The sequence below is a fragment of the Oryzias latipes genome, chromosome 4 (genome assembly GCF_002234675.1).
Source record: "Oryzias latipes chromosome 4, ASM223467v1".
NCBI lineage: Eukaryota > Metazoa > Chordata > Actinopteri > Beloniformes > Adrianichthyidae > Oryzias > Oryzias latipes.
This window is the reverse complement of record NC_019862.2, coordinates 22659890-22684659: the sequence shown is the minus strand read 5'-3', so window position 1 is coordinate 22684659 and position 24770 is coordinate 22659890. Positions and strand designations below refer to the sequence as shown.

At 41.1% G+C, this 24770-nt stretch overlaps 1 protein-coding gene across 1 annotated transcript in view; it reads right to left on the bottom strand.

Annotated features, from left to right (window-relative positions):
- The window catches only part of pik3r3 (phosphoinositide-3-kinase regulatory subunit 3), a 248651-nt gene extending 224239 nt beyond the window's left edge, over positions 1–24412 (bottom strand). The window contains exon 1 of the mRNA XM_011474287.3: positions 23257–24412. Within this exon, the coding sequence (XP_011472589.1) occupies positions 23257–23557 (301 nt within the window). The 5' untranslated portion in view covers positions 23558–24412. The remainder of the gene's footprint in view (positions 1–23256) is intronic.
- Between the last annotated feature and the right edge of the window lie 358 nt (positions 24413–24770).

Sequence of the window (24770 nt, the reverse complement as noted above, 5' to 3'; positions counted from 1 at the left end):
ATTAAAATCGTAAAACCCATTTCTCTATGGGCATGCTGCGGACAACAGGTCGTAGTGTACACTTATGTAACACGCAAGGCTATGTACGGGTGAAGTAGGTGAGAAGCAGGTGGGTCGTATGGATCTTTACTTTTTTTTTTCAATCCAGCTGAACCCTGAGGAAGGGGCCTGTTACTACTTTTTAATTGAACGGTGTATGCTCCTAGTGTCAAGCTTGGCTGTAAAGCATTTGCGCAAGGTCATTGCAAGCACCTTCCTAAAAACTGGAGTACATAAAGGGAACCATTTGTTAGTGCCACCCAAACTTCCATTATCCTTATACAGTAAATAGTTCACAATACACTTACCACACGCAATGAAATCGTATGTTCAATTTTCATGACGTCCCGTTAGGTCACATGTGTCACACTCAAGGCCCTGGGGCCAAATGTGGCCCCCCATGTCATTTTATGTGGCCCGCGAGAGCATAAAAGCTTTTAATTTCTTTAAATAAAAAAACAAAAATTGTTGTGCATTTATTCATATCTAGGGGGAATCAGACTTGAAATATGGGATTTGGCAACCAGACATTAGGACTTAAACACTGTCCATATAACCTAACCTGACAGAATCACATTTAAAAGGATTTATGCTAGAGTAACAAGCAAACATATGTTTTCTATGCAACTGTAATTGTCACTTTAAGTTAAGTTATAATAAATAAATAATGAGTTATGTAACATTAAAGAGTAGTTACTTTTGTTTTTCATTACATTTAGTTACATGTATAAGTTATATCTGGCCCTTTGAGGACAATCACTATGCTGATGTGGCCCTCCGTGAAAATGAGTCTGACACCCCTGCTTTAGGTGGTCACAAGAACCTTAAGGGAACTGTACGACACACCTGTACTCTCCTTAAATTGCGGCCTCATCTCTCTAAGAGCCACCATGGGCCTCAAAACTTGCAAATAATCGCATATGGTTATTCCTTTGATAGATAGCCTTGTTGTTGTGCCTGTCATGCTGCATTATCAGGCACATGACATCAGACATTAACCTGTCATTTTTATTATTTTACTTCAGGCTTGTAAATGTAACTCCTTCTTGTCTATAACTTGCAACTCAACTAAATGTTGCATTTTGAAATTGAACTAGCTTGTTGGAGGTCTCCTTCATGTGAACGTGGATGCAGAAGAACACAAACTGACTCTTCACTGGCATTCTGCTGAACCTTCACTCCACTGAAAGTTTGAGGAACTGTGCAGTTTGAGAGAAGACAGGTGGAAGAAAACAGCATTTGACCTCTGTGTGGACAGAATTAGACATACTGCTGCAGAGGAAAAAAAAAAAAAAAACACAGATTGACCCACTTTCTTCACAACCAATTTTCATTTTCACCAAACTGCAAAACAAACAGAGCTGCTCCTTAAACCGCCTTAGAGGGTTTTGTCTAATTGCTGGAATGAGTTACCAGGATGCCCCACGGGCAGAGATTCATTTCACCCCCATAATAACAAATGCTAACACCACCTCAGGGTGCAGGGATGCTGCTGAGCTGTTCTGCCACAACAAATCTGCTAACAGGAGCCGTTTCATCCATCTGCTGCAGCACAAACAGATGTCGGAAGCAGGTTACACTATGTATAACGCATTGATTTCTTTTTTTCATTTTGGAGCGAACAATAGTCATAAATTTCTCAACATCTTAATACTGTGAGGAAATGCGTTGGAGAGACTTTGTCAATGAGCCATGTGTGAGGGGTTTTCAGATGTGTTGCTGCGCCCACGGCTTAACAGAGTCCCCTTTTCAGGGCCTAAAGCTCCCCAGTCTGCACAACATAATCCCTCCCAAACACACACAGCAGAATCCCACTGTCTCTTTATCTTTTTCTCCGGGCAGCAGCACTGCGAGACGCCTCTCATGCACAAACAATTGTTTGAAAGATCCTTTTAGGAGTGCGTGTTTGGGATGATATCCCTCTGAAATCCACTGCTTTGTAGGAATTCTGCAGCCTTATTAATCAATTCTTTGTTGGATATGTTCTTCCACTCATCGGCTGCAGACGTCTCGTGCATTATCTAAAACTCAACATTACACAGAAATAGGAGCCTAAAGTCAAAAGCTGAAGAAGCAAGAAGTGCTAAGACAAAGAGCTGGACAGCACAAACCATGTTCTTAAAAAGGAAGACTGTTTTTTGTTTTAGATTACAAATAAAAATTCATTCGTTATTCTAGTGCTGTCATGAGATTTTTTTATGATCTATATTCATTATTTTATATTTAATCTAACATAATAATTTTAATCAAAAAGCCTTTTAAGGTATTTTCATAAAAATTAAGGACATTGTGGTGCAATAAAATATCAAAATACAACAAAAAAAGATGTTTTTATGACTTCTACCCTTTACACTCACACCACCAAGATTTGTTTGGTTCAAATCTTGAACAATTAAGAAAAAGAAAAAAAAAAAATCAGGTCCAGAGTGCTCTAATTTCACACATTAAAAAAGTAGCAACACTTTCATGAGCAATCCCCAAACACATTGACCACATACGTCTTATGAATTCCGTAAGACATACGCTATTCCACAGATTGTCACAACAGCAAGACAGCAGCCAAACAGTGACCCGTTTGTTGAATTTGATCATTGCTATGACTGGGGTGAAGCAGAAGAAACAGACAAATGAGAAGACAAGAAGGAGGACATGAGACACGAGGAGGTGACACCGGAGGAATTCAACTATTTAGACTTTGGACTTACAAATAACAAAGACAAACACGAAAATGTGGACTGTCCCTCTGAAATGATGCTTTGTTTAACTTATGATGATTAGAGTACTACTTTCCTCCACTGTTAAAGAGCAAGGTTGGTGTCGGCTCTGTATAGGTTACCATGACAACGCATCGCACTGCATATCAGATAGTCCGCATTTTTTGAAGAAGAAAAAAAATTTAAGTAAAAAGTTTTTAACCTAAAATATAACAAAATTAGAGTACTAACTCATGATTTAATAATTATTTAATTAATTTTAAGTGACTATGGTGTAAGTGAGATAATGCCCTTCGAGGTGTCCATTATGAAATACGAATATATGGAGTAACCGTCCAACGCTATCAGGCCTCCTCTACATCCTTTAATTTATTATAATGGACACCTTGTTAAGAATTGTCCCTTACATAAAAGTTATAGATTGAAAATTCGATTAACCTGATTTTTTTTTCTTTTAAAAAGCAAGTTAGTCTGGAAATAATTAATGATAATTGACGTGACAATTTGACATCCATCATGTCTTTTTAGGGGTTTCAAATGATTAACCTTTTTTTAGGCAGAAAATATCAGGAGGAATTAATCTTCGTTTTCTGTCAGCTAGCTGTTACCTTTTCAAGTTATGATAACACCTTTGATTCAAAATTCTCTAGGAAATAAAACAAATGTAAAAAGTTTATACAAATAAAAGTAGTTTTATGTATCATTGTGCACACGTTATGGCTAAAAATACAGCTGTGTCAGCATGAAATCTATTTAACAAATAGCATCCGGGGACTGATTGACTTTTTCAGACTCTCAAGTTGACTAATTCGTTTTTTATTGGCACTTTTGTTTGCTTGTTTATTTAACACTTAGCATACAGTGACTATGATCTAGTTCAGTAAAGTGGTAGTTCATGCCCCAAAAAGATCACCTTGCAGAGCATAAAGCATAGATAGGGCTCCATTTTGACATAGTAAAGAGGAAGGTTAGAGTTTGTCATTGTTTTTTCTTTTCCTTTAGTTCAGGCAAGATATTTTCTGGGGTTTGATCGGTGGGGTTGTGTTTGCTCTTTTAGCCTTGGTTCACCCTGAAGCCTTTTATGCCTCTTCATTTTGTATGTTTAGTGCATGTCCAACACCTAAAGTTGGAAGAGTTTTGGTGTAAAGTGTCAAAGTGGTTGGCTCTTCTGTGAATTAAAGGGGACATCGTCCATAGGTCACCTCTACGTCATCTCTATATGACCCTCAATGGACCTGGAGAATTTAAAAACCCACAGCACTGTCTTGTACCATGTGATTGGGGTATAAGACAGGGCTGCATCTGTCTACGACATATGATTATACCTTTGATAAATAGCCTTGTTGTTGTGCCTGTTATGCTGCATTATCAGGCACATGACAGACATTTTGAACGCAGCAGTCAGAAATACACGTTGACAGACTTTTCTTTGGAAGTGGTTGCTTGACCGCATGTTGCTGAGGGTGACGCAAACGTAGTTTCAGATCCTTTATTTCATTCTTTCCAACAGTCTGCACTGCACCGCTGGATCTTTGTTTGCACAAATGCTGAAGTAAACTCATCGCCAAGACATCTGTCTTTTTTTGAAGCATTGTGCACATCTCTTTTATCCATCAGGTCACTGAATTTTAATCTTTTGCTTGTAAGGACAGGCAAACTTTGGTTTGCTTTGCTTTTGGCGTTTTGACAAAAGCTCTGTGCACCCTGATAGCCACACCCATTCTTATATGAGCTTGCACACAATTGCTAGAAAGATTGGGAAATGATGGGCTAGAAGCTTCAAGCAAAACTGAATAAAATAAAAGTGATTGACATTTCCAAAACAAAGCGCAGGAATCTGCATTTCTATTATGTACTGGTAAGTACAGGAGGGAGGTAAGAATGTGTGCCCTGTCTTGGCTACCCCACTTTGGTGGGACACAGCCTGGGTATATAGATAGATAGAAGTACAGGTCAAAATCAATACCAACTTGGCACAGAGTTTCGGTACCCATCCTTATCAGCAAACCTTAGCAAACCCATTTTGTACATTTTCCATGTATGAAATTTCAGTCTTCCGTGATACATGCGTGATACAAGTAACGAACAAGTGTTTCTTTCGTTCATCATTTGTCGATGTGTGCAGATGTCCATCAAGGGGTTTCAACCGGCGGGTCTTCACATGAATTCGGTTTTAGAGATGTTCAAAATTTTTGTTCGGTTGAGAATTACGCAGTTTATGCACTTAGTTTAGATGCAATTATCACGTAAATCATACGCAATTGTGTGTGGTTTTTGTGAAATGCATACAAACATTTCTGGCTGTCCGCATGTTTTCTACTGTTTACGTTAGTCCAGGGAGGTTAGAGTTTGTCATCGTTTTTCCTTTTCTTTTAGTTCAGGCAAGATATTTTCTGGGGTTTGATCGGTGGGGTTGTGTTTGCTCTTTTAGCCTTGGTTCACCCTGAAGCCTTTTAGGCTTAAGTTAAAGTTTATTATTTAGAATTTTTCTTGTAAATAAATTAGTTACTTTATATAGAGCCAGACTTTTGGTGTTTTTGTTATGTTCATCTAGATCTCCCCTAGACAAGAAAAGGCCATAACAATGTATAACTTTTATATCGCATATACAGCACACATGTCACGTCAAAATAAAGTAACAGATTTTGGGCGAGATTTGGCTGTTATGTGGATTTATGTTTGCTTTGCGTGGTTTATTCATACTTCTGTGGTTTTAACGTGTTGCATTCGTTACACATCTGTCATAATTTTATGTAAAGACCACAACTTTGTCATGTTTGTTTACGTATGACCAATTTTCATGTGCAAAATGTATGTAGTGGCTGTGTGACACAGCCTGAAGGGTTTAAAGGGAAACACGCAAATCTTTAAAACTATAAATGTTTGACGAATAAAGGAGATGAACAACACATAAAAATTCACTGTTGAAGAAAAGTTGGAAAAGTTTGTCAAATGTTTTTCCATAATCGCCTTAAAAAAATAGTTTAAGTGACAAAATAAAAATTAAAAAAAATCCCCAAAACTTTATTAAAAAAAGACAGTTTTCAGAAATATTTTTTGGGTTACAAAAACAACTGTGCAAAAGTGGATTGTAAATAATTAAACCCTTTTTACCATCAAAAGGTCTATTTTTCTGAATATTTGTAACATTTTGGGATGCTGATTTCCACGTTCGTACATACAGTAGTGTGTTAAGAGGTTTTACATAATTAATGAGACTTTTGCTGCTGTTTTTCCCCCACAAGACTTTGTCTTCCAAATAAGATGTTTGCTTTGCAAGCTTGAAGTGTTGACATGTAAAGAAGCATGTGGGTGTTTTTTCTATAAGTTTCCCATTGAAACTATTGCTTGGGTTTTTTTTAAACACAAGTGGGTGGTGGATCTGCTACAGCCTTACAGCGGAGCTTCTTCCTGTGTTTTTTATGCGTGTTGGATGACTAAATTGGACTTGGAAAAGTGGTTAAAAAGTTTTCCTGAATGAATGAAATCAGCCCACACAAGAGGGGGCTCCTGAGAAGTAGAGTGTGCTCAAAAATAGAAATGTCGGAGGAGGTCTTAAGTAAATGTGCGGGAGGAGATGCAGTGCTATGCAAAGCTGCCATAAACCAAAACCATGTCCCTACATCTAAATGACCTACAATATTTCCGTTGTGTTATCAGTTTCTGTAGGAAATTTTATTTAGTAAAACTACTAGATTCTCTCCTCCACATCCGTCTATGACTCCCTCTTGTTGCATATTGCATCGCCTCCATCACATACCTTAAATTCATTTGCTACCTTCTTAAAGCTGCTGCATGGACCACAAAATTGAACCCCCCAAGCAATATCTGTAAACATGATTGTTTGTAGTCAATTTCAAGGTCTAATTTTGTCTTAAAAGGGCATTCCAACTCATTTAACACAATCTTGTGACAAATTCCACTACTTCCATTTGCAGATTTTTTCACTTATAACAAGGGAAAAGTACATTGTGTATTCTGTTTTCTTTCAGTTGTTTATGAGATGTTCAGAAAGTTTTCGGTGGAAAATAAGACCATTCGTGTCTTATTTTCATTTTAGGTTCTGTTCCCCTGTTTTAAAAAAGTTACAATAAAAAAAATTAAGCATTTCAGTCAGACAACTCTTGCAGAAGAACATTTATTTCACAACATCTTTAGGATGACATTCACAATTTGATTCACAACTTCGTTTTGGCATAAGGCTCCGTTCAATTCCTTGAGACAATTATTTTTCCATACACTTTCGGGTAACAACCCCCGTAACGGAGCCCACAGGTGGAAGCCGGGGAGGAGGGAGGGGCAAAGAATGAGCGCTGAAGGTAAGAGAGAATGAACAATTGTACACCTGACTTAAATAGGACGCTAAGCAGGTGGGTTAATTAACAGACCCGCCCTAGGGGAGTAAACTGCAATTCTGCCGAGTGTCTGCCCGAAATGCGACGAGTCGCTTATTTCAGTCAGACAACTCTTGCAGAAGAACATTTATTTCACAACATCTTTAGGATGACATTCACAATTTGATTCACAACTTCGTTTTGGCATAAGGCTCCGTTCAATTCCTTGAGACAATTATTTTTCCATACACTTTCGGGTAACAACCCCCAACACCAAGATCATCCAGAAGAAGAAGAAAATGTAAATGTATAATGTATAATCAGTGTGTAAATAAGATGAGGTGTGTTTTCGGCAGCATTCCATTTTCACTTCATTTCATTTCATTTCATTTCATTTTCCAGTATGACTGCTATGTGTTTACCCGGCACCATTGACCGTTTGGCCGCTCCCTTCGAGAACCACTCTACGAAGGGAACATGCTATCTAGTGTATCTGCTATGTGTTTACCCGGCACCATTAACCGTTTGGCCGCTCCCTTCGAGAACCACTCTACGAAGGGAACATACTATCTAGTGTATCTGCTATGTGTTTACCCGGCACCATTGACCGTTTGGCCGCTCCCTTCGAGAACCACTCTACGAAGGGAACATGCTATCTAGTGTATCTGCTATGTGTTTACCCGGCACCATTGACCGTTTGGCCGCTCCCTTCGAGAACCACTCTACGAAGGGAACATGCTATCTAGTGTATCTGCTATGTGTTTACCCGGCACCATTGACCGTTTGGCCGCTCCCTTCGAGAACCACTCTACGAAGGGAACATTCTATCTAGTGTATCTGCTATGTGTTTACCCGGCACCATTGACCGTTTGGCCGCTCCCTTCGAGAACCACTCTACGAAGGGAACATGCTATCTAGTGTATCTGCTATGTGTTTACCCGGCACCATTGACCGTTTGGCCGCTCCCTTCGAGAACCACTCTACGAAGGGAACATGCTATCTAGTGTATCTGCTATGTGTTTACCCGGCACCATTGACCGTTGGGCCGCTCCCGTTCACCAGGGGAGCATACTATCTGAAGAGAGAGAGAGAAAAAGAAGACTGGAGGGGAGCCAACAAGATTACACAACCTGATTCAATTTAAACACCATGCATTTTATACTCATCATTCGCGGCTTCTACTTGAGGGAGGACTTCTCTTAAGATAATTATTTTCCTTACGCTTTAGGGTAACAAAAACCCCCAACGCCAAGATCATCCAGAAGAGAAAATGTGAATGTATAATCAGTGTGTAAATAAGATGAGGTGTGTTTTCGGCTGCATTCCATTTTCACTTCACTTCATTTCATTTTCCAGTATGACTGCTATGTGTTTACCCGGTACCATTGACCGTTGGGCCGCTTCCTTCGAGAACCACTCTACGAAGGGAACATGCTATCTAGTGTATCTGCTATGTGTTTACCCGGCACCATTGACCGTTTGGCCGATCCCTTCGAGAACCACTCTACGAAGGGAACATGCTATCTAGTGTATCTGCTATGTGTTTACCCGGCACCATTGACCGTTTGGGTCGCTCCCTTCGAGAACCACTCTACGAAGGGAACATGCTATCTAGTGTATCTGCTATGTGTTTACCCGGCACCATTGACCGTTTGGCCGCTCCCGTTCGAGAACCACTCTACGAAGGGAACATGCTATCTAGTGTACCTGCTATGTGTTTACCCGGCACCATTGACCGTTTGGCCGCTCCCTTCGAGAACCACTCTACGAAGGGAACATGCTATCTAGTGTATCTGCTATGTGTTTACCCCGGCACCATTGACCGTTGGGCCGCTCCCGTTCGAGAACCACTCTACGAAGGGAACATGCTATCTAGTGTATCTGCTATGTGTTTACCCCGGCACCATTGACCGTTGGGCCGCTCCCATTCACCAGGGGAGCATACTACCTCAAAGAGAGAGGGAAAGAAATGAAATGGGAGCCGACATAAGAAGTACTCCTACCTGATCTTAGAACGTAAAGCCCACGTCCGCAAAACGCTGGCGGAACTATAATTCTAGCCGCCATGGACGACCCTAGGATGACACAAACTTACATCCAATACAATGCTCCCGATGACATCCTATGCCATGAATGAAATAACCCCATATTTGAAGCTTCCATCACATACTATGACGGGGTTAACGGCCATAAACATTTCATCTGGCATAATATTCACACAAGCTTAGTAAAATCCATTATTCTAAGCTGCCATCACACTATGACGGGCTCGACGCCATTATATACACATCATGCATGCTACTAACGCAGGCTTAATAACTGCCATTATTACGAACTCCAACGACAATACCACAACGAGCTTAACGGCCACAAAGTTTTCTCCCATTTGGCATACCAATTAAAATGATTGAATTGATACAACTTAGAGCAACCTAAATTTTGAGGCTTCCACCTGACAAATAATTTTCTTTCAACATTTATAATCCAAGAATTTCACACTCATTCTGCAGCTGACATAGATTGATTCAAGCCAGAAGTGTCCTTGGAACGCAGAGGAGGTCCACCACCCCTTCACTTTCAGTGCAGCAATAGGTACGTTGAGCAGTCATCGTTGCAGCACCAGATCAGGGAATGCATGGGTGACATCATTTCCTGGAAACGGAGAAGCTGATCGGGGCGTGAGGGTTCGCAGGCTCAGGATGCGATGCATAGATAAAAAACAAAGCAGTATTAGTCTTGACAAGAATATATAAATAACCCAGAAACTGATCAGTTTCAAAATGATTGAGATAAATTAAATAACAGTGCTTTTAAAAACAAATCTGAGAAAGTGAAATTTAGTAGATAGTTAAGGTAAAGACCCATTGTGGATTTATCGCACCCTAGAAACCACCATAATTACAAATTCCAACAGTGAAATAATAGTGAAATATATGACCTGCACGGAATCTTAACACCAATTTTTTGTTTTATATATTCCAATGATAAAAGTAACCTTTGACAGTTTCAGAGGGACGCACCTTCAGGAGGCCATCGAGGAGTAGGAGTAGTAGATGGGAAGAGTAGCCAAGGAGATTTGTAGATGAGGAAGGTCAACATCCCACGTAGCAGAGGATTACAGCTCGGCTGGATTTGATGCCTTGTATATGATATTAATGGTTCTCAAATTTTTTATTTAGCCAAGGGCGACTGGATACTGCAAAAGAGAACTTGAGAGCCATGAGGGATCATGGTTTTGATATTATTTTTGCTAGACTGAACCTTAAGCATTCAGAGGCGGAGTATAACAAGCCTCCAAATGGGGATGCATCTAGCAGAGTGCCATCTGCTTAGAAAAGTCAGACCGAAGACTGACTTGTGGACACAAGATTTAACTCTTGAACTAAGCTTGAGAGCGCAAGTGATATATTTCCTATGGTCAGGGTAGAAGTTGCTCAAAGTGTTAATTAACCAAGTCAACCGATGACACAATACTATCATTCAATATTGAAACAGCCTTAATATAATCTCCAAGGATGAAATAACCGGACGACCCCTTAAGAACCATCAGAGCTGTAGATTCTGGCGGCCGGTCAAACAAAAACCACTCTTCTTAAATCCTTTTCCCCCAAACCAGAAGGCGCAGACACAGGAGAACAAGTGGAGGAAGCCTGAAGACACAACATTCATCACAAAACCACTCCAGGCATAGAGAGGGAAAGATCAAACGCAAAACACGAAAATCCAGAACAGGAACACGCGGCCCAGGATCGAACTACCCCCAGCCGAGAAAACAAGGCCGCGACGAGACCGACACACTCACTAATGCGGCCGACGCAAGTCCCTGAGGACAGGGCAGGACCCACTGGGGTACACAGAGCAGGGAAAAAACAGGCGGAGCAGAACGTGCGGGGCAATGAATGAGGATCGCTGAGTGAATAAAATGAGCCATAGACGCTGCATAAGAGAGACCAATCATAAGGGAAAATGTCCATAGCGCAGAGACGGGTCCAAGAGACACTGATTCACATTCCAACTAACCAGCAGCTACAACAACGAAGAAAACAAACAGAAGAACCGCCATAATAATAAAGCCAGCATCAAATTAAAGACAATCAAGATTTACACACAGCTCCCAAAGAACAAAACAGCAATAGAAAATAAATGCTAAAAGCCACGATAAATTCAGCCAGCATGAGAAACCTGTCCAAACGAGGACTGCCAGCCTTCACAACCACAGAAAGGACCCCACAACCCCTGAAAAAAAAAAAAATAAAACAACCGGACGACGCAGAACTACGCAGCAGAAAAAGAATCAGAAGTGCATCATAAAGGACCCGAAAAAAACTACAATTCCCAGGGTCCTTAGGGGCGTGACGTCACCGAAGTAAACAGGAAGTGAGACGCAGCCATAGAAAACTACATGGGAAAAGTACCGCACGACGCTCACCGTGGATAATTGGGGTGACCACGGCAGACGAGAAGACCCGACTACTCCTGATCGGGGGGCACGGACATCCCGAACATTGCGGAAAGCACACCCCCTGCAGATGCACGCGACCGCGGCGAAACGAACGCGCTGTGCGCCGTCAGCCGCCCGCGGATCGGCAGCCGCCCGCGGAGCGGAGGAGAAATTAAGGAGAGCAGACGCGGCGAAACCAAAACCCCACATCAGAAAGATGGGGATCATCCTTCCCAAGGACGGGGGAACATGGCAAGACGCCGAAAGAGAAGGAGACCCGCGGGCTCGGAGACCGGCGAAGAATGAGCGCTGAAGGTAAGAGAGAATGAACAATTGTACACCTGACTTAAATAGGACGCTAAGCAGGTGGGTTAATTACCAGACCCGCCCTAGGGGAGTAAACTGCAATTCTGCCGAGTGTCTGCCCGAAATGCGACGAGTCGCTTATTTTATCAAAATGTTCTAACTGAAATGGTTCAATTGCTTGAAGTGTTTGCGGATATTTCCTCCTGGAGACTCTGTGATGGAGTCAACCGAGACCAACGGCGCCGTTTGCTGAAATGATCAAATCCCTCAGTTGGGCTGTTTTTCTGATGCATTTGTGACTTGAGCATGCTTCTAGCAGGAACATTAAAAGTGACTGATAATCAATTACAGCAGCCAAAAGAAACATTTCAGTGAAAGCACTGGGTCTTAAAGGGATAAACCATCTTTCCATTATCTTTTTATTGAGACATCATGTGAAAAATGTGTTGTAATGGCCATTATAAAGCGCTCATAAAAAGCAGCGCTGCTGTAACCTGAAGCTGCATTAATGCAATGCATCAAGCGCTCAAATGCATCACTGACTTCCAGGATAAAAAAAGAAAAATAAAAAAAAACCTGCGACTTAAATTATTTTTACAGCACTTCCGATTACCGAGTCGGAAGCGGTCAAATGACTCGCGCCAGAGTTTATCGCAACACTTCAGATGGCATTAAAATGCAGCGGGGAGGTCATAAAAGCCTGTGCGGTTTTATAGGTTTAAATAAACAGGCTGTGTAATTGTAGACTGAGGGAGGGGGCCGAAATGAAAGGGTGACCTCTCCGGATCAGAGAAAATGTGTTCATCCTTCTTTTGAACCTCGGTTGAAAGCAGCTGAACTCAAAGAAGAGAAGTAACAACAGATTCTGCCTTTTTTTCTTTCTAAATAATCAAAGTTTTTCCCTTCACTGGAAAATGCAGGAGTAAGGCATCTTAAGAATTACAAACTCTACTCATTTTTTAGTGATCCTTTTAAATCTAAAGAAGCATGCTTTTAAAAAGAACAGAGAGTTTAATTTTTTGCACTTTGAAACAAAAAAGGATTATTACACTTTTGGCAAAAATCTGACTCGTGTGCGTCCCTGGCCTCTGGCTCAGGGGGCCTTGCGGCGGCCCTGCTGGCCCTGGCCTGGGTGGCGTGCTTGGTCGCCCGGGCGGCGGTTGTTCCCTGCCGGTTCCCGTGTGGCGTTGGGGGGATTTCGGCTGCCGCTGCTGCTGCGGTGAGGGTCTTGGGGTGGGGATGGCTGGGCACTCTCCCTCCTTCTTGTCACGTTCCACCATCCATTTTAGAAGAACATAAACACTCACCTGAGCACAGGTGTTAGCTCACCTTTGCACTAACAGTTTGCATGATTGAATGACTGAAATATTTCACACTAGTTGGTTTAAAGGCATAGGTATGCGTTCGTGAACACTATCTGTTTTGTGTACATGTTGACAGGTGGACATTTTTGCAGCTAGCAGGTGTGTTTATAACATTTGAGTGTGTGTGGACAGGCTCCGCCCCTTTTTTTTCTTTTTTCTACATTTGAACCTTACCATAACGATTAACAACCAGTAAACTTGTTGCTTTATGCTGCTTCATGGTCTTATCCCCCTTCCCCTCCTATTATCACCCCCTACCCCCCCTCCTCTCTTCTTCCCGTCTTTCCTTTTCCGTCCGGTCCAACACCAAAGATTTTCAGACATGATTGAAATTAATAAAGTTTGGCCTCAATTACAAAAGGGGTTTATTCAGACATACCTTTGGTTTGTCTGAAGATTAATAACCCCTCTTGTTAAAGTAAAATATGTCCAACACAAGAGGCCCTCAGCTCTCATCTGTCTGCCCAGCTGTTGGACAGGACAAGTAAAAAAAAATAAAAATAAATAAATCTGACTCGTGGTTAAAACGTTAGTATCAACATTTCAATTAAGACTAAATATAATGTTCATTAAAAAAATGAATATTTCCACAGAGCAAAAAGAAGGATTAAATATGGGTATGTATGATAGAAACAACATATAACTATATTAGGAATGTGGGAATGGTTAGCAAAAAAACCTCAGTTGCCAAGGAAATCCAAATGTTTACTTTTGCCTTTTTTTCTAAAAAATACATAGAACTGTTCGTCACCCTCGTCACCCTCACCCTTCCACCAAAACTGTGTGTTGTTGCTATTGAGATAAAACTTTTATCTAAAGAGTTTTGTTTTTGTTTTCACCCGCCAGAAAAATGGTGAAACAAAAGATGGACAGCTTTCAAGACAGGTGGGAGGCAGATGACCTGTTCAAGGCGGATATAAAGGCAGTTTTGCCCGTGACTTTAATTTACTGCTTACTTTTGGCCCAATTTGAATTTGAGTTTGACACCCCTGCTCTAGGAAGACCCCCTCCCTCTAACAGCACTCAGGTCCCATAGGTTGTCTGATACTAATTTGCAGTCAAAGATTGTAGAATAATACGCTCAATGACCCCCATCCAGATAATCTGGAACAGACTAAGCCCAGCCATCTCTGGTCTTTCTAGGGCTGCCAGGAGACGTGCTGGATTGCTGCTCGGCATGCATCGGCGCACCAAGAACCAGCTTCCAGGGAGGTCCTATTCCCGCCTGTCAAATATGTACCGGTGTCATGCGCTATTGAGCGTGCTCCATCTCTATCTGAGCATCCCATCTGAGCTGGAATCCCTCATATCTAAAGACTGTCGCAAGCAGTGCTGCTGCTAGTTGTTGGAGTGCCTAAAGCAATGTTTCTTTTTTTTGCTTCCAGTTCAAAACAATAAAAAATACCATCTAACTATACCGTTTCTTCCACAGGTCTTCCACAGATGGTGCTCTCACTTGGGATTGCTTCATCTATCACTACAGCCTTCTTCACCTTCTTTTATGAATGTAGCCTTTATGGCACAACGATTTTGTCTGCATGCACCAGGAAGCCCCACCAGACCTTAGCTTGATCTTTCTCAACTATCTTTGGAGGTGCATGTTGACCTATGGACTTTCAGCCCATGTCATGCCTGGCACAGGCGTTTCTATACAATATGCCAGCCACTTGGTTATATTGTCCCATTATGGGACTATGTACACGCACACACGCTGGTAATGTGTGCTGTAAGCCTCAGGGACGTCTCTACACAGCCTGCACCCGCCTGGTGTGGCATTAGTGATTTAGAGTTTGTCTATCTTCATCCCGTATTCTTGTTGTTGCAGTTACTAACATATTTGTTTTGTCTTATAACAGAAACTCCAGTTCTATTCTCCCAGTCGGTGTTTTCTCACTGCTGCAATGACTACCTTATCTTTTAAGTCTATGTCTACCCAAAGATTTATTTGCGCACATGTGCACGAGCAGAAGCTCCAGGGCTCAGTGCGGCGATACCAAGGCCAATTAGGCAACCAGTAAAATAAAACCTTTATTGACAACAGTTGTACTCGTTGGTCTGCCTCACTGAGCCTCCGTGCTGCTCCAGGATGCGAAAGGGCTACTGACAGAGCCAGCACACTTTGCTCTGCACGAATCGAACCACAAATCCCCCTCTGCTCCAAAGATCCTTATCTACTCCCCTTTTTTTTTTCTAGACAGTTAATTTGATTTGCATCCCCTTCGTTTTTAATTGAACGACTTGTCTCGTTCACCCTATTGATCTATTTGACGCAGGCGCCGTGCGGACGTCGATAATTGACTTTGAAAACAGAAACGATAAATCACAGCATCTAAGCAAGAAAAAGCTTTCTGAGAATGAAGATTAGTAAGTAGCTGGATAAAAATCCCCAAAGTCCGAGGTTGCGTGAGCATTCTAAATGAGATCTCCAGGACACATAAGGCTTCTTTGTTTTTTAACAGCCGTTGTTGTGATTTTCTCATGTGACAAATTCTACATGAAGTTTTAAGCCTGACAGAATAATAGGCAAGATTCCACGTCACAACAGCAGCGTGCTTTTGATTAAAATCAGAAAGATTGGACGTATTGGGGGGGATTTAAGATTGAGTAGATACTTCCAACTAATAAAAAAAAGTAAAATTAAGTCGTTAAATGCAGTACAATTATTTAAAACATTTTTTACAGGGCACTTTTAAAAAACAAAATGTCTTTGTTCATTGCTGGTCTGACAGTGCGTCAGTGGTAGAGAGGCTTATTTGTAGGGGGGGGGGCTCAAACCTGCTTGCAGCTCCACTCCTTTACCTTGGCTCTGCAGTCATTACAGCAATCCTGCATCCATACTGTCACTCTGCATTACCAGAAAAAGAGCTGCATTATTTCCACTGCTTTGCATTCTTGTTAGGCTCTGGGTCCTGATTGAAGCTTTATACTCCAATTGCGTATGTATGCTCTGCCTACGGAGCCCTGGGCATGACATTCAGAAAGAAAAAATATAATAATAATTGTTTGCTGAAACTATGATTTGTTGCCACAATTTAATATTTCATGGCCTAAAATTGGCATTTTATTAGCATTTTGTGTGCACAAATTGGCATTATGTGTGCACAAGTTTGCATTTTATGCACACAAATTAATACTTTTCGGCAACAAATTAGTATTTTATGCCCACAAAGGAGTTTTGTGGCCTTTACTCAGCATAGTGTGTATGGAGTGATACAGTGGTGGGTAAAATTGTTGGTACCCCTCAGAAAGAAAGTCCACAATGCTCACTGAAATGACTTGAAACGTTCAAAAGTAACAATATATTAAAATTTATTGAAGATTAAACAATCAAAATCAGCCATTACTTTTGAGTTGTTGATTAACAGAATTATTTAAAAAAACAAACTAATGAAATAGGGCTGGACAAAAATGATGGTACCCATAACTTAATATTTTGTTGCACAACCTTTTGAGGCAATCACTGCAATTGAACGGTTCCTGTATTTGTCAATGAGCCTTCTGCACCTGTCGACAGGTATATTGGTCCCCTCCTCATGAGCAAACTCCTTCAGTTGTCTCAGGTTTGACAGGTGTCTTCTCCAAATGGAAGATTTCAGCTCTTTCCACAGATGTTCAATGGGATTCAGATCTGGGCTCATCGAAGGCCACTTCAGAATAGTCCAACGCTTTTCTCTTAGCCATTCTTGCTGCAGACAATTGTCATGTAAATAGAAAAGGAGCCCAAACAAGCTGCTGAAAAAAAAATCAAAGATGGGAAGAGCGAAGCGGCTCAAGAATGTTCCGCTAAAATCAAAACTCCATGTTTCCACATGGGTGACACACATGTCACACACACAAAATAACACACACAAAGTGTCACCAAACAAGGAAACCGCAAGAATAAATGTGCAAGGCAGAGACTTATTATTCAGACTTTGCTGGAGACACAACCACAAACCGGATAAATTGACTGCAGCGTCAAGCTGTGAATATGAATACGACCATCGCCACCTCAAAAAGACTAAAGTCATTCTAATGTCTCAAAGAGCCACTCAGTTTCAAGCACAGAAGCCTAGTATGTTCAAAACAATCAATATTCTGCTGTGTGACATTTTCCATACACACCAATTTGTCAATTCAAATGGGAATACGGTGCAAAAGATAATGTGATTGGCTCAAAACATTGAAAATATTGGAGTATTTTAGCAGTGAGTTACAGAAGAGATGGAAACTTTTTTATAAGATGGTTCTTTTAATGCATTATTTATTAGAAACATATTTGAACCAGAAAAAATAGACCTGGACCCAAGGAAGTGAATGTAGCTAACATCAGGCAGCCTGTCTACCCAATGGTTTGTCAGGGGTTTCAATGCTTCGCTTGAGTCATTGCATCAAATTGTAAAAAAATATATAATTTTTAATGAGTTTATGTAATATAAAATAAAACACAAAAATGCATCTGATTGTTATGACCAGAGAGAATGCTATGAATTCTTTAGGCCACTAGGTGTCCCTGTTCTTGTTTCACAAAACCATCAAAGAGTATATACTTTAAAGAGAAAATGTCCGTTTTACTTGTCAGTCGATTGATCTTTGTTTTTTTGACCAGAATCTAATGATTTTTCTTTTTTTACCTTCTTATTCTACTGTGCAGAACTACGTATTGTGGCCCTTGAGCTAGCAGTAGCCAAAGGGAAAGTGACTGACTTCCGGATTGACACACACTTCAAATCAAAAGTAACAGTAGCAGATTCTATCAGGTGACTTCTAGATGGATTTTTACTCTCAGTCAGTAGTAAATCCAAGGTACAAAGTTTAACTTCAGCACAGCAGAAACACACTTATATTGTGTACTGATTCACTCACTAGACAGGGTCTGGCTGCTTGCCTTGACGAGGGCGTATCCCATGGGGACATCCTCTGCGATCATGACGGGGAGATGAACTTTTTACCAAAATATCCTTAAAACGGCATCAAAACAGGTTTCTAATTCATGTCATTTCATATTTCATTATGTGGGTACGGAGGGGGGGGGGGGGGGGTTGAGGATATTCTGCTTATTTTATTTTATTTTAATTGTTTAAAGCCTGTAAAGCACTTTGCAATACTGTTTTATAAAAAAGGCTTTATAAATAAAGTTGGATTTGACTCGGGTCTGCAACCAGCCTCTAGTGGTCTTTGGCAGAACTCCAACATTTTGAACTTTCTGTTTTGTTTTGTTGTTTCCAAAGGACCGACTAACTCGAAAAACCTTGTATTACAAAAAATAAAAGGAATGATCCATCCTTTCTTCTTATCGTCATGCGATCCTCATTTTGTGTGAATTGAAATGTAAATTCCATTTTGACTTTTTTTCACTTGCTATCCATGTTGGTTGTTAACCAGAGCTGCTGCACTTATAGTTTGTTGAACTGACTTCCCAAATAACTGGAAGTGAGTCATAGATCAAAGCCGCCCTCTTTCCTCTAAACGGTTTAGTGCTTCAACTCCAACTGTACCTTGGAGGTGATGAAACTGAAGACTACATTTTCTCTACTTGACCACCTCATTGATTATAAAGCCCTTGGGAAGACCTGGTAGCATGCGTCTGTTCTTGTGGTTCACATCTAATTGCTTCCTTCATTTACATGAGAGAAAGCTCGTCTTCAGATAAAAGACATATCGAAATGAGCTGCATCCAATCATGTCGGCTCCAACCAGCACAATTACCTCCACACTTCTGTAGGAGCGTTCAGAGGAGAGCCCACAGCAAATAGAGGATTCATTAACCAACCGTCATAGTTGATGATGAAGTACCAATGCAGCAAAGAGCTCGTGTGCAGGAAGGTTGAGCCATCCGGTTGGGAAATATCTGAACGTTTACAGTTTTTGCAGCGTCAGATGTCGTGGCTTAATTAGTGCTTAGGGCCTTGCAGGGATGAAACCAATCTCCGTGCAGAAACACAGCCGCTTTAGCTCGATAAGCTAAAAATCAAAGCTGAACTTGGCAGGTCTGACATCTATTTAGTACATTTACATTCAATTTAAATGCAAACAACTTCAAACACTGCGAGCTACGTGAACTCTGCAGGGCTGGGTATCACTGCCACAATATTCAGTTGATTCAATTTTGGTTCAAACATTTTTTTAATTTGATTTACGATACAACATTTGAAGAAATATTGGTTTAATTTACATTTAAAGCATTTTTTGGGCGAGCAGATACGGTATACTTAGATATCACTGACTAAACTGAAAAAATGTGGTCCTTTTATTTTTTAAATCAATAACTCCTCCATCCAAAAGTAACTCAAAGCAATTGAGAGACAATAGGAATATATGAAGCGGCCTCAAAGGAAAAAAATGCAACTACTTTGGTTAATAAATATTGCTTTATCCAAGTAAAGATCAACTTTTATAAATCAATTTTTAAAAAACCTTTGCCATATTTCTTTGTAAAATCATTGCAGGATAAAAATAAAGTTCAACTTTTTCTCAAACTTTAGTTCAAACATTAAAACTTTTTTTCTTAACTACATTTTAGAGTTCATTTTATATATTTTTTAAAAACCGTTCAAAAGACCATAATCTTGATTTATAAAATCCAGATGCCATGTAGGATTTGTGTAAACAGATAGGTAAGAGGAAGTGGGGGCGGGCTTCCTCTGCATCAACAGTCTTGTCCACAACTTTCTAAGAAACTACAGCCGCTCTGCTGAAACTAGTAAAAAGACTCAGGTTTTTTATTTGGGAAAAAACAGCATAATCATGATTCAAGGACCACTGGGAACGCATTTATAATGGATCAAAAGATGATCAGAGTAGAACTTTAAAAATTATTTTTTAATATTAAAACCCTTATGTCCAACAGCGTCCAAAACAACATCAGAATGATGGTCACTATAGTTAAAATGTAATTTTTCGACATGCATTTAGTGATTTTCCTTTTTGTTTTAATTTTCTAACCATGCTACTTTTTTTTTAAATTCGTTCGGCCTGTGCTGAACTCTTTTCCTGGCCACATGGACTTGTAGGAAGGCCACATGGCCTGTCTTACCCCACTAAGTCCTCGTAACATGCATGTTTTGTGTTATAATGAATGTTGTGATTTTGCACTTCCAAAATTAAATTTCACGACGACGTCCATGGTGCTAATGTCCATTATTGCATGGGAACGTTACCTTCAAAATAAAATATAAGTATGAAGGATCAACTTTTTCCAGTTCTATGCTTTTTTACCTCGACTTGACGTGTCAACGAGCTGGACTTCTGTGTTAGGCTTGCATTGCGGTGCAGAGATGCGGATGTCAGACATCACGGAGGCGGTGGAAACATTTTGTTTAGTTAATGAAAGCTCCACTTTTTGTGTCGATGTAACAAAGACACACCACAAATGGACCAGTGGAAATCAGCTTTTAGGTTACAATACGTGCGACCAACAAAATTTAGCCTTTGGCGCACTTAAAATACATGCGGGCAATGCAGCAATGTGCATTATCAGTTTTTGTGCTTTGTAGCATGTAAATACCAGCAAATAACATCAGCCTTTTTTTTAAATAATTGTTCAAACATCATAGTTGCTCTTGCACAAATGCGAAAAAAAAATGTTTTTTTTTCTTTTTTTTTAATAAATCACAGTTTAGGCCGAGATAACAGTCCTGTGACCCTGAAAAGGACAAAACAGGTTTAGAAGATTAATGAATGAATAATGAACGAATGAATGAAATTAATATAATAAAATGATTTCCTCAATTTTCTGTATTTTTTGTGGGATTACATAGAATTGTATTCAATAAACTGATAAAACCCCACATCTTTAAAATGTCTGTCTTCCAATGGCCTTTAGTTTAAAATGATGATAGAGAAACATCACAACTATCATACAAAATGACAGTAAAATGCTGGAGGGACAGAAAAGTAAAATACATTTTTAATATTTTTATCAAAAACCTGTGTTCTTGTTTGTTGACTTTGTCTTCTAATCTAAATAGATTGAAAAAGTCGTACAGAAAGTTTATTGAAATGAATCCAAACTGACACAGCAGTGTTGTTGAGCCGCACTGAGGTTTGGTTCCTGCTCCATTGAGTTTCTAGAGAAATCTGAAGTCAGCAGTTTGTTTCCACATAGCAGCAGAAGCAGAGCGCGGACCTCCCGGCTGTTGGAGGTGAGGGAGACACCCCTGCCTATCTCCCTCCCACTGCAGGATCAGTTCAGCTAATCAATTATTTCCAAAGAGAAATGTTTACAGGTGGAGGAACCCGGAGCAGCATGGAGATGTTAACCATCCAAGGCTGACCAGACCCATAAACAAGAGGAGCAGTAGAGGACGGAGGAGGGAGGAAGAAAAAAGAAAAAAAAACCTGACCTATTTAGTCAAACTGGAGCCACAAACATAAAATGGGAAAAGCAGAGCTAACCGCCCCGTAAAAGAGCTAACTAAAGCCTGCACGCTCTGGTACAGAGTTTTAAGAGGAACAGTTGGTCTCTGTTTTTCGCATTTTGGACTGCAGAAGCGTCAGACCAAAGCAAAAATCCAGCTGCAATAAAACGAAGCATTCAAAACAAGCGGGTGCAGTCTGACTAGAAACAGATCAGGCGACTGCAGCTCTTGTTTGGTCCCTTGCCTGTCAACTGAACGACAACATGAGATTTTGTTCACAGACAACAATCCTGACATGTGTTTAGTGAATTATTTCATGTTACTTATTATCCCTTTCACCAGTTTGTACATGGAGGATAATAAAAGTAGGTTTACCTTAAGCTGCGTTCACACCAAACACAAAATCAAATGTTATCATGTTTATATGGTTTGCTTTTTGTTGAGATCTTTGTTTTTGCAGCGAGTTATTTGTTGATGTGATTTGAACTTCAGGGTCACCATTCAAACCCCTCAATGCTGAGTGTCAAGCAGTCAAGGGTCCCATTTTCAGTCTTTGACCATGAATTTGAGCACATGACCTTCCAGTTTGAAGGCGGACACTGTACCATAAGATCACAGAGTTGGTCCAACTGGTTTTTGTTGAAAATATTTCACATTTCATTGATTTGTCTAAGAAGATGAAGAGTGGGCCCCATTCATCCATCCGTTTTCTAAACCAGCCAAACCCTTTTGGGGTCACGGCGTTGTTGGAGCCTATCCCAGGTACGGTTGGGTGAAGGCAGAGTACACCCTAGACAGGTCGCCACTAAATCGCAGAACCACACTCACACCTGCACAAGGAGTGCATAAAAACTCCACAAAGAAACATCCCAGCTGGGACTTGAACCAGCGCTGTGTGAGGGGATGCCAAGCCACCTTGCAACCAAAAAGTGAGCCATCACCTCAAATCATCAATCCAAAACTTAAAAAATTAAAATAAAAAATTCACAAAAATTCATAAAAATGATACAACTGATCTTTGAGAGGCAAAGGTGTAAACATTTCAGAAAGATTAGATAAGAAAAAAAAACCCTATTTGACACGATTTCCAAGATCAGCGTGTCCAATAATTGCAGGACATGACCTTGACTGTGTCAGCACTTAGAGTATGTTTAATGTTGTCATTTTTCACCATGAACACCATACTGAAAAAAACGCTTACACACTGATAAATGACCAGCATTTGGAAAACATAGCGGCGTTCAGACTGTGGACTTTTTGCAGTTCTCCATCTGCAGTCTGAAGTCCAAAGCAGACTCTTCACACAAGGCCTGGGCTTTACTGGTAACCCTTGTGCTATCCTATACACTTTAACATTGGGAGTTGGGTCATCTAGACCCACTAGACAGTGCTCTGAACCTCTTTTCTTCAATGATTTGTGATCTTCACTGGTGTCCATGGATGACATGAAATCTTTCCACCTTTATCCACCTTTGTCATGGCAGGAATAACACGTTAATGTAAGGGTGGGCTCATCTAAGATAGCACAAGGATTAAACGCATGACTCGACTCAGGTTCAGAGGTCACGATTTGGTTTCACATAAATTGATCAGAGTCAAACCCTCTTCAGATCGCCCATGACAAGAGTTTTAAGTTTTAAGAATTGAAAAAAAAAAGGTTCTGCTAAGCTCTGAATAAAATAAGATAAATAACCAATGAAGTTCAGCAGATGCACTTACCTGAAGAAGCTGCCGCTCCAAGCTGGCCCTCTGCAGCTGGCAGTCCAGGCCGGGGCCACGGTTTTGCTACCACTCCAATAAACTCCACGAACGTCCTTGGGAAGAGTCCCTTCTCTTTGCTCCTCTCGTTGACGCCAGGCAACCAGCCCGGGGGGCTTCGCTCGCCGCCCTCTGGGGGCTCTGCAGACATGAGCGAGGCCTTGGCGACGGTGAGCAGGTCACCTGGCTGGAGACTGATGTCATTGGTGTGCTCGCGCTTGTACTCAAAGAGGGCTCTGTACTGGAAAGTCTCTGATCCCATGGCAACAGGTGTTCATAGGAAGGTGAGTTTTGGAGGAATCCCTGAGCTTAAGTGGACTGAAAGAAAAGCGGTGATGCTGACACAGCAAAGATAAGAATCTGTCCCTGAGGTGAAATTCAACACCTGAAAGTTTGAGGTTATTTATCCAAAAATATATGAAACAGCAAAGCAGGTGGGGGTCTTTGTAATCCAGCCTTCATTCACCGACTAGGACAGTCTGAGGCCTGCATGAACAGACCTGGGGAGCTGAGGGGGTGCAGACTGACCTGACTAATGTTATGCCTGATCTCCTTCCACCCACACGTGCGCGCACACCTGATGTCACAGCTGCAGTGCAGAGTGCCACTCCTTCTGCAGCTGCAGATTTCAAATCAAAGTCCCGTAATGAGCGTTACAGTCAGTGCGCTTGGCAGAGTGAGTCCATGTGCGTGCGGGTCAGTGCTCTGAGCTGAAGAGGTGCGTTTAGGACAAACGTGACTCGTTTTTCCCCCCCTGCAAACTCACCGCTGAAGGTGAAGCTCCGTCCCGCGGCGGATCCTCGATGCGCAAACCGGCCGCTCCAGCTCCGGCGGATCCCGACCGCCTGATGGATGAGAGGCGCGAGCCGCGGCGGATTCGGCAAACAGGCAGCCTCCTGGGTGCTGGCTTATTTGGGGGACGGCGGCGGGAGCGCTGATGTCAGAGCCCTCCTCCTCGTGTCCTCTTAAAAATGAAGCGGGGACGGGACGGGGTGTGATCCTCGCGTGTCTGTGATCCTCCAGCGGGACTTCACCTTCAACATCTTTAATCAAAGCAAAATTTCCAAGAGTCTAATTTTTATTTCTTTGAAGGGAAAAGAAAGTACAGATGTTCACTGGAAAGCGGTGCCTGTATTCCTGCGCATGACGCAGCAGCGCACCACGCCAGACTGCTGCGTCATCAAGTGCGCGCAATTTCAGCTGGGATCCGCAGAGCGCACACGCGCCAAGCATGAGGATTCAAACTTTAAACCATCATGACAGTGCAAAGCACTGATTATTTAAAAAAAAAAACAAGTAATTCTCATTAAGCAACTTAATGTAACTTCATACATAAAAATATCAAACAATATGTGTGGAAACCCATCATGTGGCATCAAATAAAAGTACTCTTACTTTAAAATAGAAGTCAGAAATAATCGCAAATCTTTCATCAAATAAATATACTTTTTTTTTAATTCTTATGGCAGTCATTT